The sequence below is a fragment of the Nasonia vitripennis genome, unplaced genomic scaffold, assembly GCF_009193385.2.
Source record: "Nasonia vitripennis strain AsymCx unplaced genomic scaffold, Nvit_psr_1.1 unplaced0001, whole genome shotgun sequence".
In the NCBI taxonomy this organism is placed as follows: domain Eukaryota; kingdom Metazoa; phylum Arthropoda; class Insecta; order Hymenoptera; family Pteromalidae; genus Nasonia; species Nasonia vitripennis.
In genome coordinates this window covers 4,792-18,280 of record NW_022279780.1, presented here as the reverse complement: position 1 = coordinate 18,280, position 13,489 = coordinate 4,792, and the positions used below count along the sequence as shown (strand labels likewise).

General features: G+C 40.9%; 2 protein-coding genes and 1 long non-coding RNA gene across 6 annotated transcripts; 2 read left to right on the top strand and 1 right to left on the bottom strand.

Moving 5' to 3' along the window:
- The first annotated feature begins 2,298 nt into the window (after positions 1-2,298).
- On the top strand, positions 2,299-6,111 carry LOC116418049. Its single transcript, XM_031933227.1, has one exon. The coding sequence runs from the start codon at positions 2,299-2,301 to the stop codon at positions 6,109-6,111; it is 3,813 nt and encodes a 1,270-aa protein (XP_031789087.1).
- Positions 6,112-7,027: 916 nt separating this feature from the next.
- On the top strand, positions 7,028-9,500 carry LOC116418047. Of its 4 annotated transcripts, none has more exons than XR_004228167.1 (6): positions 7,029-7,352; positions 8,079-8,275; positions 8,360-8,524; positions 8,597-8,721; positions 8,872-9,158; positions 9,242-9,500. It is a non-coding gene; the product is annotated as an uncharacterized LOC116418047 (long non-coding RNA). The 4 variants fall into 4 exon arrangements; XR_004228166.1 differs by having other exon boundaries at positions 8,820-9,158; XR_004228168.2 differs by having other exon boundaries at positions 7,030-7,352; positions 8,893-9,158.
- A 331-nt stretch (positions 9,501-9,831) lies between these two features.
- On the bottom strand, positions 9,832-12,044 carry LOC116418048. The gene is made up of 4 exons (XM_031933226.1): positions 11,596-12,044; positions 10,993-11,154; positions 10,276-10,911; positions 9,832-10,178 (listed from the first exon to the last, which is right to left on the bottom strand). The coding sequence occupies exons 1-4, from the start codon at positions 11,651-11,653 to the stop codon at positions 9,952-9,954; spliced, it is 1,083 nt and encodes a 360-aa protein (XP_031789086.1). The 5' UTR covers positions 11,654-12,044; the 3' UTR covers positions 9,832-9,951.
- Positions 12,045-13,489: the final 1,445 nt, after the last annotated feature.

The window sequence follows — 13,489 nt, the reverse complement described above, 5'->3', positions numbered from 1 at the left end:
GCCGCCGGCCTCGTGTCGCGCGCGGCGGGACGAGCGCCGAGTCAGTTGACGATAAGACGCCAAGCTTGACAGCTCGTGCAGTTAAGCTAGCGAACGATCGACACTTTGGCTCTTGCGAATCCGTCCGTACGTCCATCGAGTGCTTCTGGTGCTGGTGCTTGTGCTACTCTCTCTCTATCTCTCTCTCTCTCTCTCATTCTCTCTAAATCTCTCTAATCTCGCTCCTTTGTCTCTTTCGCTGCCTGCTACTCGCGTTCGGCTCGCGCCCGGTTCCGCGAATCGTATCTCGCGCGCGTCGAAACGTGCAAGTCGGTAGAACTGCGCTACCGACTTGAGTCTGTGGAACTGCGCCACTGACACGAAGCGAAGATTCTCTCTGAGAATCGCACGAACACGACACACACACGAACACGACACACGTTCTTCTTTTTCTTAGCAGCTTGTAAGAACTTCGAGAGGGGTTTTATGCCTCACGGCTTTCCCCTCTCAATTTGAGCGTGATTAAATATTCTCGATTTTCGCTCAATCGACTTCTTTCTTTCTCCCACACCTCACTCCTTGCGAACTCGAACACACACACAAAAAAAGCGGGAATATTCGCCTCAGAATATTCCGCGCGCGACAATTCATGGTGCCTCCTGTGAGGTGTGGATCGACAGTTCGGCCAGTCAGCTAAGGACAAAGGGTTCATCAAGGTTTCCCAGGTCATCGCATAGACGTCTTCCCCTGGGGTCACCTCTCCAGCTGCCGCTTCAAGGTCAACGCATTGTCAACGCAACAGGAAAGATAAGTAGCGTTTATCTTTTTCAAAGTGACTCTACGCGTGTGTGAATATCGAACACAGCGCGGCGTTTGTTTGACTTCGCGCGTAAACACGAGGTCGCGCGTTGCGGCGAGCGGCAAACCGTTGTTGTGCCGGACGAGCGAATTCCGAGAATCTGAGCGCGTCGAGACACGTGCTCGCGCTTCAGTCCGTATAAGGGATTTCGGTATTTATTATTTAGCGTGCGTATTCACTGACTACTAGGCAACATGGACGCTTTAGTGGTACAGTGGAACAACCAGACCGAGCAACTTAGGGATTTATTGACAGACCTGTCGATAGTTATTAAGTCGAAATCTGCTGTTCTTCACGAGTGTAAAGCGCGCATGGAGGAAATCGTCATGCACTACAAAACTCTCGGTAACTTATTCTATAAATTAGATGCAGTCCACAAGGAAGCCGAGAGGGAGAAGTTCAATGACTTGAAGAATTTCTACTTCAAGGTAACCGCGTACATCCGATCCGCCGAGGATAAGCAGAGCAAGACTCTCGGTAGCGATACTACCGTTCCGTTAGGGCATTCGACTCTTCTAGACATCTCTCGATTTTCTGGGTTGCCGACTATTGACTTGCCGAAGTTTGATGGTCGTCTAGAAAAATGGAACGCGTTCAAAACGACTTTCAGGAACGAGATGGTGCGATTGAATATCGACAACATCACAGCGTTCCACTATCTAAAAAAGTCGTTAGTCGGAGCAGCCGCTAATTCGCTCCACATCTTGGATCCAAGCGATGGCAGCTACGATGAAGCCTGGCGACTTTTGGGCACGCAGTACGAGCACGTTCGGCTCATTGCTGCTTCTCACATTGACGCAATTTTATATTATCCTGTCATCACGGAGGTCTCCCATCGATCGCTAAAGGACATGGAAACTTCGGTCCGGCAGCATCTGGCAGACTTAAAATCTCTCAAGGTCGTTCCTTCCGATTACTTCGTGATCCGCACTCTCGAACGAGCATTGCCCACTAACATCAAGGACAAATGGATCAAAAGGATGTCCATCGATGCAATTCCCGATCTCGAGTCGTTTTTCAGATTTTTGCAGGAAACTAGCAATTATCTATATGCCCAGGAAGGGGAATCCAAGGACGCCAAGGCTTCAGCCAAGCGGACGGTGGCGCAGAGCGAGAAAGGGACCAAGTTCCGGCGAGGTAACGGGCAAGCTCGAGCGCTTGTAACGAGCTCGTCCATTTCCTGCTACTATTGTAGCGGCGAGCATACGATCTATCGGTGTTCGTCGTTTGCTGCGTTGTCCGTCCAGCAACGATGGGATGCTGTGAGGACGAAAAAACTATGTAGGAAGTGCTTGCGAACGCACGAAGGCAAATGCGAATCCCGCAATTGCAAAAAATGCGACAAGGATCACAATACGCTCTTGCACGAGGAACGAAAGACAGATTCCTCAGGCAAGAAGCCGTGACTAGGCGTAGGAGTCCTTAGCACCGTGTCCAGGGCTCTCCAGTCTCAGCTCATGATGAGTGCTGTTGTTTTGATTAGAGATGCCGATGGGGCGTACATAGAGGCTCGCGCGCTCCTGGACACGTGTGCAAATGCGAACTTTATGACCGCGGATTTAGCTAAACGATTGCGTCTCCCTACTAGGCCTTGCTCGATTCCGATCGGAGCAATTAACGACTTGCGAACTACCACGAAACATTGCGTCGATGCCCAATTTAAAGCGTTGCATTCGGACTTTAATAAGCGTTTAACTTTCCTCACCGTTCCCAACATAACTAGCGTCACTCCGGAGGAACCGTTTCCTCGCGATTCGATCAGGCTACCCAAGAACATCAGGTTAGCGGACCCTCAATTCCATCTCCCTCGACAAGTCGACATTTTAATTGGTTCTGGAGCAACGTTGTCCATGCTTTCTGTAGGTCAAGTTAACTTGTCTAGGGAAGGAAGCGAGTTATATCTTCAGAAGACTCAGCTAGGATGGGTGATCGTTGGTGGTATTGATACCGACAAGATTTCAACGGTGTCGTGTCATCTTTCTCAGTTAGAAAAGCAGCTGGTTCAATTTTGGTCTCTGGAAAAATGCTCCAGTCCGGTTGAGCAGGCTGACGACAGGTTAGAATGCGAGAAATGGTATGTCGACACTACGGTTCGACTGTCTGACGGACGGTACATGGTGAGATTGCCGTTTCGGAAAAAGGACCCGGTACTAGGGGACTCGAGGGCGCAAGCTCTCAAGCGGTTCCGGGGATTGGAACGGCGATGCAGCCGTTCGTCCGGCATGATGGAAGAATTCAGTCGTGTCTTTCAGGAATATCTCAATTTGGGTCATATGTCTTTGGTGGTCGACGAGAATGACTCGGAATATTATCTTCCATTCTTGATTGTCGTTAAGAATTTGAGCCTTACTACCAAGTTTCGAGTCGTTTTCGACGCATCCGCTAAGTCGTCGTTAGGTGTGTCTTTAAACGATCTGTTGCACGTTGGACCTACGATTCAGGACAAACTTTACGTTCATCTAGTAAGGTTTCGATCGCATAGGTACGTTCTCACTGCTGACATTGAAAAGATGTATCGGCAGATACTTATCCATCCCGAGGATCGCCGATACCAACGCATTTTCTGGTATCGCGACGGGAAACTACAGGTGTACGAGTTGAACACAGTTACGTTTGGCGTATCTTCTGCTCCATATTTAGCGATTCGAACTATTCATAGGCTCGCGGACGACGAAAGCGCGCAATACCCCCGAGCGGCCGAGATTCTCAAGAGGGATATGTATGTAGATGATCTGCTGACAGGCTCAGATTCTTTAGATGAGATTATGAAGGCGCGTGATGAGATAATCACCGTCTTGAAGCATGGTGGATTTAACATCCGGCAATGGGCCTCTAACCATAACCATGCATTAGATAATTTAGATGAGAAGGTTCTGAGCTTGGCACCAGATGGCGAGGACGCGGTTTTAAAAACATTAGGCGTTTCCTGGGCCTCTAAACGCGACGAATTGGCTATCGTAGTCAAGCCCGTAGAAATCCCGCCTAACGTAACTAAACGCGTAATCTTGTCGGAGATTGCGAAGATTTTCGACCCAGTAGGTTTAGTAGGACCGGTAGGTTTGCACGCGAAGTGGATCATGCAGGAGTGTTGGAAGGAGAAAGTTTCTTGGGACGAATCAGTTCCACAGAGTTTGTTTACGCTTTGGATGGACTTCGCGAGTCAGTTGTCGTCTCTCTCCAGCGTTTCTGCACCACGCCATGTAGTTTGCGTTAATCCTTCGCGCATAGAAATTCACGGTTTCAGCGATGCGAGCAAAAAGGGCTACGGCGCTTGCCTGTACGCTAGGTCCACCGATAAAGACGAAAAGATCACTGTACGATTGATCTGCTCCAAATCTAGAGTCGCCCCTTTGAAAGAGCAGACTATTCCCCGTTTAGAATTATGCGGAGCCGTGATCCTTGTAAGACTTCTTTTAGAAACTCTTCCAGCTTTAGAATTTTCCATTGACCGGATCGTTTTATGGTCCGATTCCACTATAGTCTTACATTGGTTACGGAAATCCCCGCAAGATTTGAAGCTATTCGAAGCTAACAGAGTACGCGAAATTCAAGAATTAGGAGAGCGCGCCAGTTGGCGATACGTCCCTACCCAACACAATCCAGCTGACGCTTTATCCCGCGGGCAACTCCCGAAAGAATTCCTGCGAAACGAAACGTGGTTTACCGGGCCTACCTGGCTACGGCAAACGGAGGCTTCATGGCCCGCGAACATCGTCGAATCGTCTCCGGATATACCCGGATTGAAAAAAGGAGTCTGTCTCTTCGTCGACAGTGCTAAGGATCGCATGTTCCTATCGCGTTTTTCTAAGCACCGCATGATGCTTAATGTCATTGCAATATGCTTACGATGGCTTCCTTCGGGCCGACAGTACCGAGGAGAACCCATCACGGTCGCGGAGAAACGCGATGCTGAAACCCGCGTGTTTCGAAGCATTCAGCAGGACGCGTTTTGCGATTCAATTGCATGCTTGACGAAGGGTATTCAGGTGAAGGGGTCGCATATTGCGGCACTTAACCCGTGTTTGGACGCGAATGGAGTTGTACGTGTGGGAGGACGTCTGAAGAATGCAGATATCCCTATAGCTAGTAAGCACCCCATACTATTGCCTTCAAGGAATCATGTCACGGACTTGATCATCCGTGAAGCTCACGAGTCGAACTACCACTCCGGTGTTCAAAGCACTCTTTTCTATTTGCGACAACGTTTTTGGTTGATTGACGCAAAAAATCAGGTTCGTCATGTCATCCGCGAGTGTGTCACGTGTATTAGGCACAAGCCCCCTCCAATTCACTGCAAGATGGCAGATCTCCCGACCGCTAGGGTCACCGAATCTCACGTTTTTTCTCACGTAGGCGTAGATTTCTTTGGTCCCCTTTCCATTAAAGAGAAAAAGCGATATAATCGTACAGCCCTCAAGGCGTATGGGTGCGTTTTCGTATGCATGGCCACAAAAGCGGTGACCATAGAGATAACCAGCGATTTGACCACCGAAGGTTTCCTAGGCGCGTTCGCTAGATTCGTAGGACGTAGAGGTATTCCTCAGCATGTATACTCCGACAACGGGACCAATTTCGTTGGGGCCAACAACCAGCTTAGAGAACTTTTCGCACTCCTCAATTCAGAAGAGTTCAAATCTAAGGTGAATGCCAAAGCTCTTTCGTTAGATATTCAATGGCATTTTAACCCGCCCTTATCTCCGCATTTTGGTGGTCTATGGGAGGCCGCGGTAAAATCATTTAAGCATCATCTCAAACGCGTAGTGGGTGGGCAACTTCTCACATTCGAAGAGCTCTATACTCTCGTGATAGAGATAGAAGCAATTTTAAATTCTCGACCCCTCTGGTCAATCTCTGCCGACCCCAATGACCCAATAGCGTTAACCCCAGCTCATATTCTGATAGGTAGGCCTATTACAGTTCTGCCAAGCGCTGATTTAACATCTATTCCAGATAATCGACTGTCCATTTGGAAGTTCATCACCAAAGCCCGACAGGACTTCTGGAAGCGGTGGCATTTGGAATATCTCCACGAGCTCCAGCAGCGTCAAAAATGGCATGACTCTACTGGAGAACTACGGAAAGGAATGGTCGTCATCCTCATCGATAAAAATCAGCCTTGTACGCAGTGGCAGCTGGCAGTCGTTCAAGAGGTGCACCCGGGAACCGACGGACTCGCTCGAGTCGCCACCGTTAGAACTTCACGAGGGACTCTGAAGCGGAACATCACTCAGCTGTGCCCTCTTCCCACGTCTTCAACGGAAGAAGCTGAATGAATTATATATATTTACACTCACATACATACACACTCAATCACATGTACAACCGTCGAATGTACACCCTCTCGAACGATGATTTCGTTTGCTCGTGTTACTCGCAACGGGGGGAGAATGTTCCGTCGAGACCCGAGGTGTAAGTTCCGCCGTGAAAACGGTGTCGAGCGAACTCCGCGAGGTCGACGTAGAGCATGTGGCTCCATCTCCCGTGCTCGAGTTGAACAAGCGGAGTTGCGACTTGCCGCGCTCGCCGGCAGCGCCGCCGGCCTCGTGTCGCGCGCGGCGGGACGAGCGCCGAGTCAGTTGACGATAAGACGCCAAGCTTGACAGCTCGTGCAGTTAAGCTAGCGAACGATCGACACTTTGGCTCTTGCGAATCCGTCCGTACGTCCATCGAGTGCTTCTGGTGCTGGTGCTTGTGCTACTCTCTCTCTATCTCTCTCTCTCTCTCTCATTCTCTCTAAATCTCTCTAATCTCGCTCCTTTGTCTCTTTCGCTGCCTGCTACTCGCGTTCGGCTCGCGCCCGGTTCCGCGAATCGTATCTCGCGCGCGTCGAAACGTGCAAGTCGGTAGAACTGCGCTACCGACTTGAGTCTGTGGAACTGCGCCACTGACACGAAGCGAAGATTCTCTCTGAGAATCGCACGAACACGACACACACACGAACACGACACACGTTCTTCTTTTTCTTAGCAGCTTGTAAGAACTTCGAGAGGGGTTTTATGCCTCACGGCTTTCCCCTCTCAATTTGAGCGTGATTAAATATTCTCGATTTTCGCTCAATCGACTTCTTTCTTTCTCCCACACCTCACTCCTTGCGAACTCGAACACACACACAAAAAAAGCGGGAATATTCGCCTCAGAATATTCCGCGCGCGACAATTCACTTATTATGTTGGTTATGTACATTAAGCACTGTCAGTAATATATATATATAAGCAGAAAAGATATTGTGAAAGTTTATATTACTTAATTGATTATGGTGGTATAAAAAGAAACTGTTCCATCTTAAATCCAACAATAACAGTAATAGACTGCTTGGCCTCAAGTTTCAGTGCGACAAACTCCATCATTTTCAGCAGTCAATCAAATTAACGGGTTAAATGAGAATGGTGACTGGTTAAGAGGCATCATCGTAAGAACAATAACTGGCTGTTTTACTATGCTCTCAACTATGCTGCTGTTGCTACTGGCTTTACTTTTCCACACATTTGGTTTAATCAAATAGGGCAAGGACAAGGTATTATGATTTTAATACAAACCTAACAAAAAATTGTTGTATTCTCAAACTGTGGGAAACTGTTTTCAATTTTGGTTTTATCTTTTTTAAGGCGTATAATATGAATTTGATATGATTCTGCAGTAACAGACCCAGATTGAACATAGTTTTTCCATTGAACATTCGCATACAAGCCTTGGACGCAATCTGAGCCATTTACGGCAGAATTACCCATATATATGATATGAGTTTACAACAGTAATAAATATGTTTTTTTATATTTTTTGAGGAGTATAATCTAAATTTTATGATTTCTGTGCTCAAATATTATCAGGTGTTTTGTTATTTAACAATTTAATAAAAATAAATCTTAGAATTTTGAAGCTTGAAAACAATCAAATTTGAATTCTGTGCCTCAAAATGCATGCATCAAAGAACGTTTGGTCACCGTGGTGACTTCCTAGTCAAAAATTATTAAAAAGTTCATTTTTACACGAGCTCAGCATACATTCTAAATGTTTTGCATATTGAGGAATGAAGTGTACACAATAAAAGCCGCTGTTCATTCAAAGATATGACTTTTTAATTACAGAATATTGTATTGTTTTTTAGTAATAATAACTTGTTCATGTTAGTATAGAAGATGGAAAAAATATCAGTTTTAGCTTTTTTGTTTAATTTTACTAAAATTTAATGATAATCTTAGTCATAATTTGTGTGTAAATCCTTTTGTATTCTTATTTTAAGGTTCATAGACGAGACAGCATCCATAAAGTAGATACGGAGGATAATGATAACCAGTCAATAAGAGTCACAAGAGGTCTACAAGAGGACATTTGTAAACATTGGTAAACCATATAACAGTTGTGCACTTGCAGCAGCAGGATCATATTTTTCTCAGTTTAATCACTTCATCTTACATACTATGTATCTTAATTCTTACGGTAGTTATTGTTTTTAATTTATTCTATTAGGATATTTATTTTTATTTTCTTTAGGTTCACTGAATTATTTCATTTTATTTCTAGGTTAATTTATCAACAGCATACATTGTCAAAATCCAAGAGAGTTCGTTCTCCAGTGCTTAGTTCTTCATTTCAAACTTTTAATTTCAAAAAGGTTGCTGCTTAACGTGCTACTACATAAGCCTGATAAATTCATGCTGGTAGCAATTTTTCCTATAGAAAATTTAGGTGTGGAACTGTGATGTACTACCTATCTACTACTGGAAGTAGTGCAAACTTTTATCTGAATCGTAATTTCAGTACTGGGAACAAATTGAAAGTTTTAATTCAAAGTGCTAAAACTTTTGGAATCAGCTGGACTGCAAAAAATTCTACAGAATAAGATCAATTTGAGGATAAGAAGGAGCCAAATATTCCATTACAAGGTTGGTTTTTGCATAGATTTTTCTTGGATAAACTAGTGAACGAATCACAATAGTTATCGATTGCTTTATAATTGGTATCATCTTATAACTATTCAAAGTGACATCGGATCTTAAGTCTGTATGGAAACATTTAACCTACAAAATTTATAGGACTTCAATATTTTTTACCAGCAAAAGGAAGTCTTTAGCAAGGAGTTATCATTGTAAACTTATCCAGACAAAAAAAATTGACAATTATGTACAACTATTATTACTTGAATTTGAAACTCTCTACCCTTCTGATGCTGTACCTTCCAGGCGCCTTAAAACTAGTAAAGCTACTGATATCATTGTGTGTGCATTCTCAAATATCTTGAGAAACTTGGATCAAGCTAACCAGTGTTTTTGAGTAAGCTCGAGATCCTTACAAAATTAAGTCAATGCCAAAATATTACAAAGTAAGCTGCATTTTATTTTATTTTATAATCGTTATTTTATTGAGTATAAAAAGTGTTACATAACAAACATTCCTTTTTTGCAGCTATCAGGAATGAAAATAAAAACTCAATTCAAGAATGAACATATGGATTTATTCAAAGTATGAGGATGCTATACATAAAATATAAGAATAATATAAAATAATTCAAGAAGTCAGCGAGAGCTGTTATAAACTATCAGCATTTAATAAAATTAAAAGTTGAATCTGTTAATGAATTATATTCCGTACAAATAGCAAAATTATCAATTAATTTATATGAAAAATTTCTTTGTAAATAAAATAAAAATTTGAAATGATATAATCGCATTGTATTTTTACTCATCTACTTATTTTTGGCAAATGGCTACAACTTTATAGTTTCTCAAGTTAAAATACAAAATTCAAATCTAAATCATAAAACATCTACGATTTTGCTGTTTAGAGAGATCATAAAGAATTTTTAACATATTAATATATTAATACATGAAATGATATCCAAATATAACTTTTTGAGAACTAAATTCATCATTTTTACTGATTTTATTTTTTTTCTCTAATGTACGCAGGCTGTTACATCAAAATTTATTATTTTTAGTATTGATTAGCATAAATTAATAAATAAAGTATTAACTATAATTTTCAAGTATTATTTTATAATAAAGTAAAAGATTAAATATAATGACATTTAATAGCCATGCATTTAGTCACACCTTTTTATTGAAATAATTTAGACTTCTTTAAATGCATGCATATTTTCTGAACTAATTTTTATTTTATTTTTCTTCTTCTTGTTCGTAATCTTCTTCTTCTGCTTCAGCCAACTCTCTCTCTCTCAACTCCCTTTCTCCTTCGAGCCTTGCCCTTGTGCGGTTGGTGCTTTCTTCTACCATGTTAAGAAATAGTTCTGCCACGTTTTTTAATCCTTGTTGATAAGGATTGAGTGGAATTTTTTTTCTTAGTTTACGACCACCCCTAACTCCTCGTTTTCCACGTTTCATACCTACAATTATAATGAACATAATAAGTCATTAACAATTCAAAAAAAAAATTATTCTGTAAATATGGGTTAATATTTTGGTATTAAAAATTTTACAAACCATTTTGAGCTTGGTTTCTAAGAGGCAACTCTTCTCTAGCGTTTCCTTGCACTGGGCTTCCCTGATGATCTGCTTCATCCTGTTGTCTTCCTCCAGCGTTTCTTCCTTGTCTTTCAACACCATTATTGTTAAGGTTCTGTAGAGGTCTTCGTTCACCAGCAGCAGCTCTCTGGGGCTGTAATGGTCTTTGTCCAGCAAAGCAATTACGTTGACCCTGCATAGGCCTTCGGGCACCAGCAGCAGCTCTCTGGTGCTGTAATGGTCTCTGATTTCCAGCGATGCCATTTTGCTGACCCTGAATACGTCTTCGGGCACCATTAGCAGCACCTTGGCCCACTATCAATGGTTCCTGTTCAGCGACATCATTGCGCTGGGCCTGCAAAGGGCCTTGAGCTCCATCAGCAGCACCCGGGCCTACTAGCAGTGGACCTTGGCCACCAATGCCATTGCGCTGAGCCTGTAAATGTCCTTGAGCTTCATCAGCGACACCCTGGCCTAGAAATGGTCCCTGTCCAGCTATGCCATTTTGCTGATTCTGCAGAGGTTCTTGTGCATTACCAGCAGCACCTATGCCTAAGAATGGTCTGTGTCCAGCAATTCCATTGTACTGACCATGCAGAGGTCCTTGTAGAATAACTGACATAAATTAAAAATAGAATAGAATAATATAAATTATAGCAAATCAACATAGTTAATAAATTGCAAAGTGTGACTTACAACGATCTGGAGGGTTTTCTATCAACTCCTCCATTTCTCTCATTTCTACGTCTAAATCAGCATCAGGACGATCTTGCTGGTTGCCATTTAAGCTATCATTATCCACTTCGAAGTCGGAATCATCAAGAAATTCTTCTTGATTACCATTCAAGTTTTCATTTTCTGTAAATTTAGATATCTTTTTTATTCTTTTGAATGATTTATAATTTAATTTAATATTAAAAAACGATCATCTAAGGCTCTTTTTGCGTATGCGAAGAAACGACGGAAAATCAAGTTCAGAGTTCCCCAAAGGATTATTATTTAAATGTTTATGTTCACGTAAAAAAAAATAACTCATGTAACTGTAACACCGCCCTTGAGAAACACCGAACTTGGTTTTCCCTTTATTTTACAGATTTTCTTGTACGATTTGCGAACGCGAAAAGGGCTTTAGACAGTCTGATCAAAAAACCATTGTTTTGATTGCAATAAAATGAAGAATCGCAATAAAGAAATTACAGAAAAATTGCAACTGGACAAGATTTTACACTTTTTAAGAATACGTGCGTGCGTTTACTTTGAAATTGTTACTAATACTTTTATAAAAGGACCTTTTCTTACCTTCATTCCTAATTTTCAAATCAGCCATGTTATTCAATAGGCCTTGCCTTTCGCTCATTTTTCAAGAAGAAAACAAGAAGCTTCACAAATCTCTCAGTGCCGATATATGTGCACGTCCGAATCTTTTTTTGAAATAACGGCCGGATAGAGACAAAGGACAATGCGGGAGATCATCACGTGCGCTAGGTTGCCGGCTGCCGCGCCGATTTTATTACTATAAGGAGCAATCAGCGCCACGCGTGGTCAAAATTTGAATCATAGTTCCGCGTTCCGAGTTCCGGCCGTCGGACTTTCCCCCATGTACAATGCATGTGACGCAAGACACGGTCTATTCGGACCTCCGAGCTCCGCTTGAGGGCACTGTTGGGTTACTCTACAGTTTGTACTTGCAATAGTACCAATTTTCTTCAACAGATAGTTTAAAATAAACTGCTCAGAACTCAAAACTTAACCTACAAATATTGAATTGAATATCAGTTTGTTTAATACCCCTCTAACATTCACATATTTGTTTATATTTACTTGAATGTTTGATATAATCATGATGTACAAATAAAAGAGTAGAAAAAAAGAAGTCGCACGAATTTTGAACAAGGAACAATATTTTATTTATCAGATAAGTTAAAACTTTATAATACCTTTTTATTGATTATTATTATTGAACTGTAATACTTTGTGTCATTTTATTGGTATTTTTTTTAGGATTGTAATAGGATATTCTAAAAGTAATAAGTAATCAAATTCAATGACATAAATGCTGTATGCATTTATAAATCAAAACGACAATTATTCAACAGCTGATAAATGTGTTCATGCGCAACTAAGTAATACAAAAAAATATAATTGCATGGTGTTGTAACTACTGCGAGTCAAGTGGATAAGTTGACCTTGTTAGTTAAGGTAAAAACAATAATATTTGCATCATAACAAAGAGAAGCATATACATTTTTTATTCGCACACAAAAAATGATCTGTAAGGCTTATTGAGAATCAAATCATACAAGTATTTTTTCTTTCTTTTTTATGCATCGTGTATTTCATTTTATGTGTTTCATTATCGTTCAACAAGTATATAAATTGTCACAATCATATTCAATTACTGTTTTCATCTTAACGTGCATGCATTTTTATGATAAATTCTAATTTTTATTTTTAAATTGTTACAGTTGCTGGCAATAGTGAATAAAATACTGTTGGAGATTGTTGGAAAACTGATCAGTGATGCGTGTCTCATGCACTAACTTTGGATGAACTCTACAAAAATTGTATACGTTACTCATGAACTAGAATTTTTGTCAATGGAGATAGACGTTAATCTATTTTATAGTATTGTTGGGGTAAGGAAATAATGTCATGATTAAGAATGTTAAGCTTGAATAATCATAAAATAAATATTTATAATAATACTTATAAACAAAAATTCTTATATCTCACAACGATAATTAAAAATGTATATATTATTTTCAAATAGATCACTCAGATGCGCCCTCCCAGTGCTCGGATAATGACTGATCAAATAAGAACAGGCTTTATTTGGTTGACGAATGAAGTAGAGAAGATTTTTAAGTGAAGGGAACATTTGTATAATAATTCTTTATTAATTTTCCTATACTTATGTCGAAGAAGTTATAATAATAAGTGACAATAGTTTTGGTTATTTTTATAATTGAGGAAATGATTTCAAAATGAATAATTTGAACAAACATCTTGCTGTAACTATATACAAGTTAATATAACAATTAATTTAAAATAATGTAACAATATATGAATTAAACTTTTCTGATTTTTATTTAAACATTTATTTGTGTACCATTCTTTTCATACGCATGTAGCCTACTTAAGTGGACTATATTTTTTAATGATGTTTTTTTTTATTTCTCCTTACTCCATCATT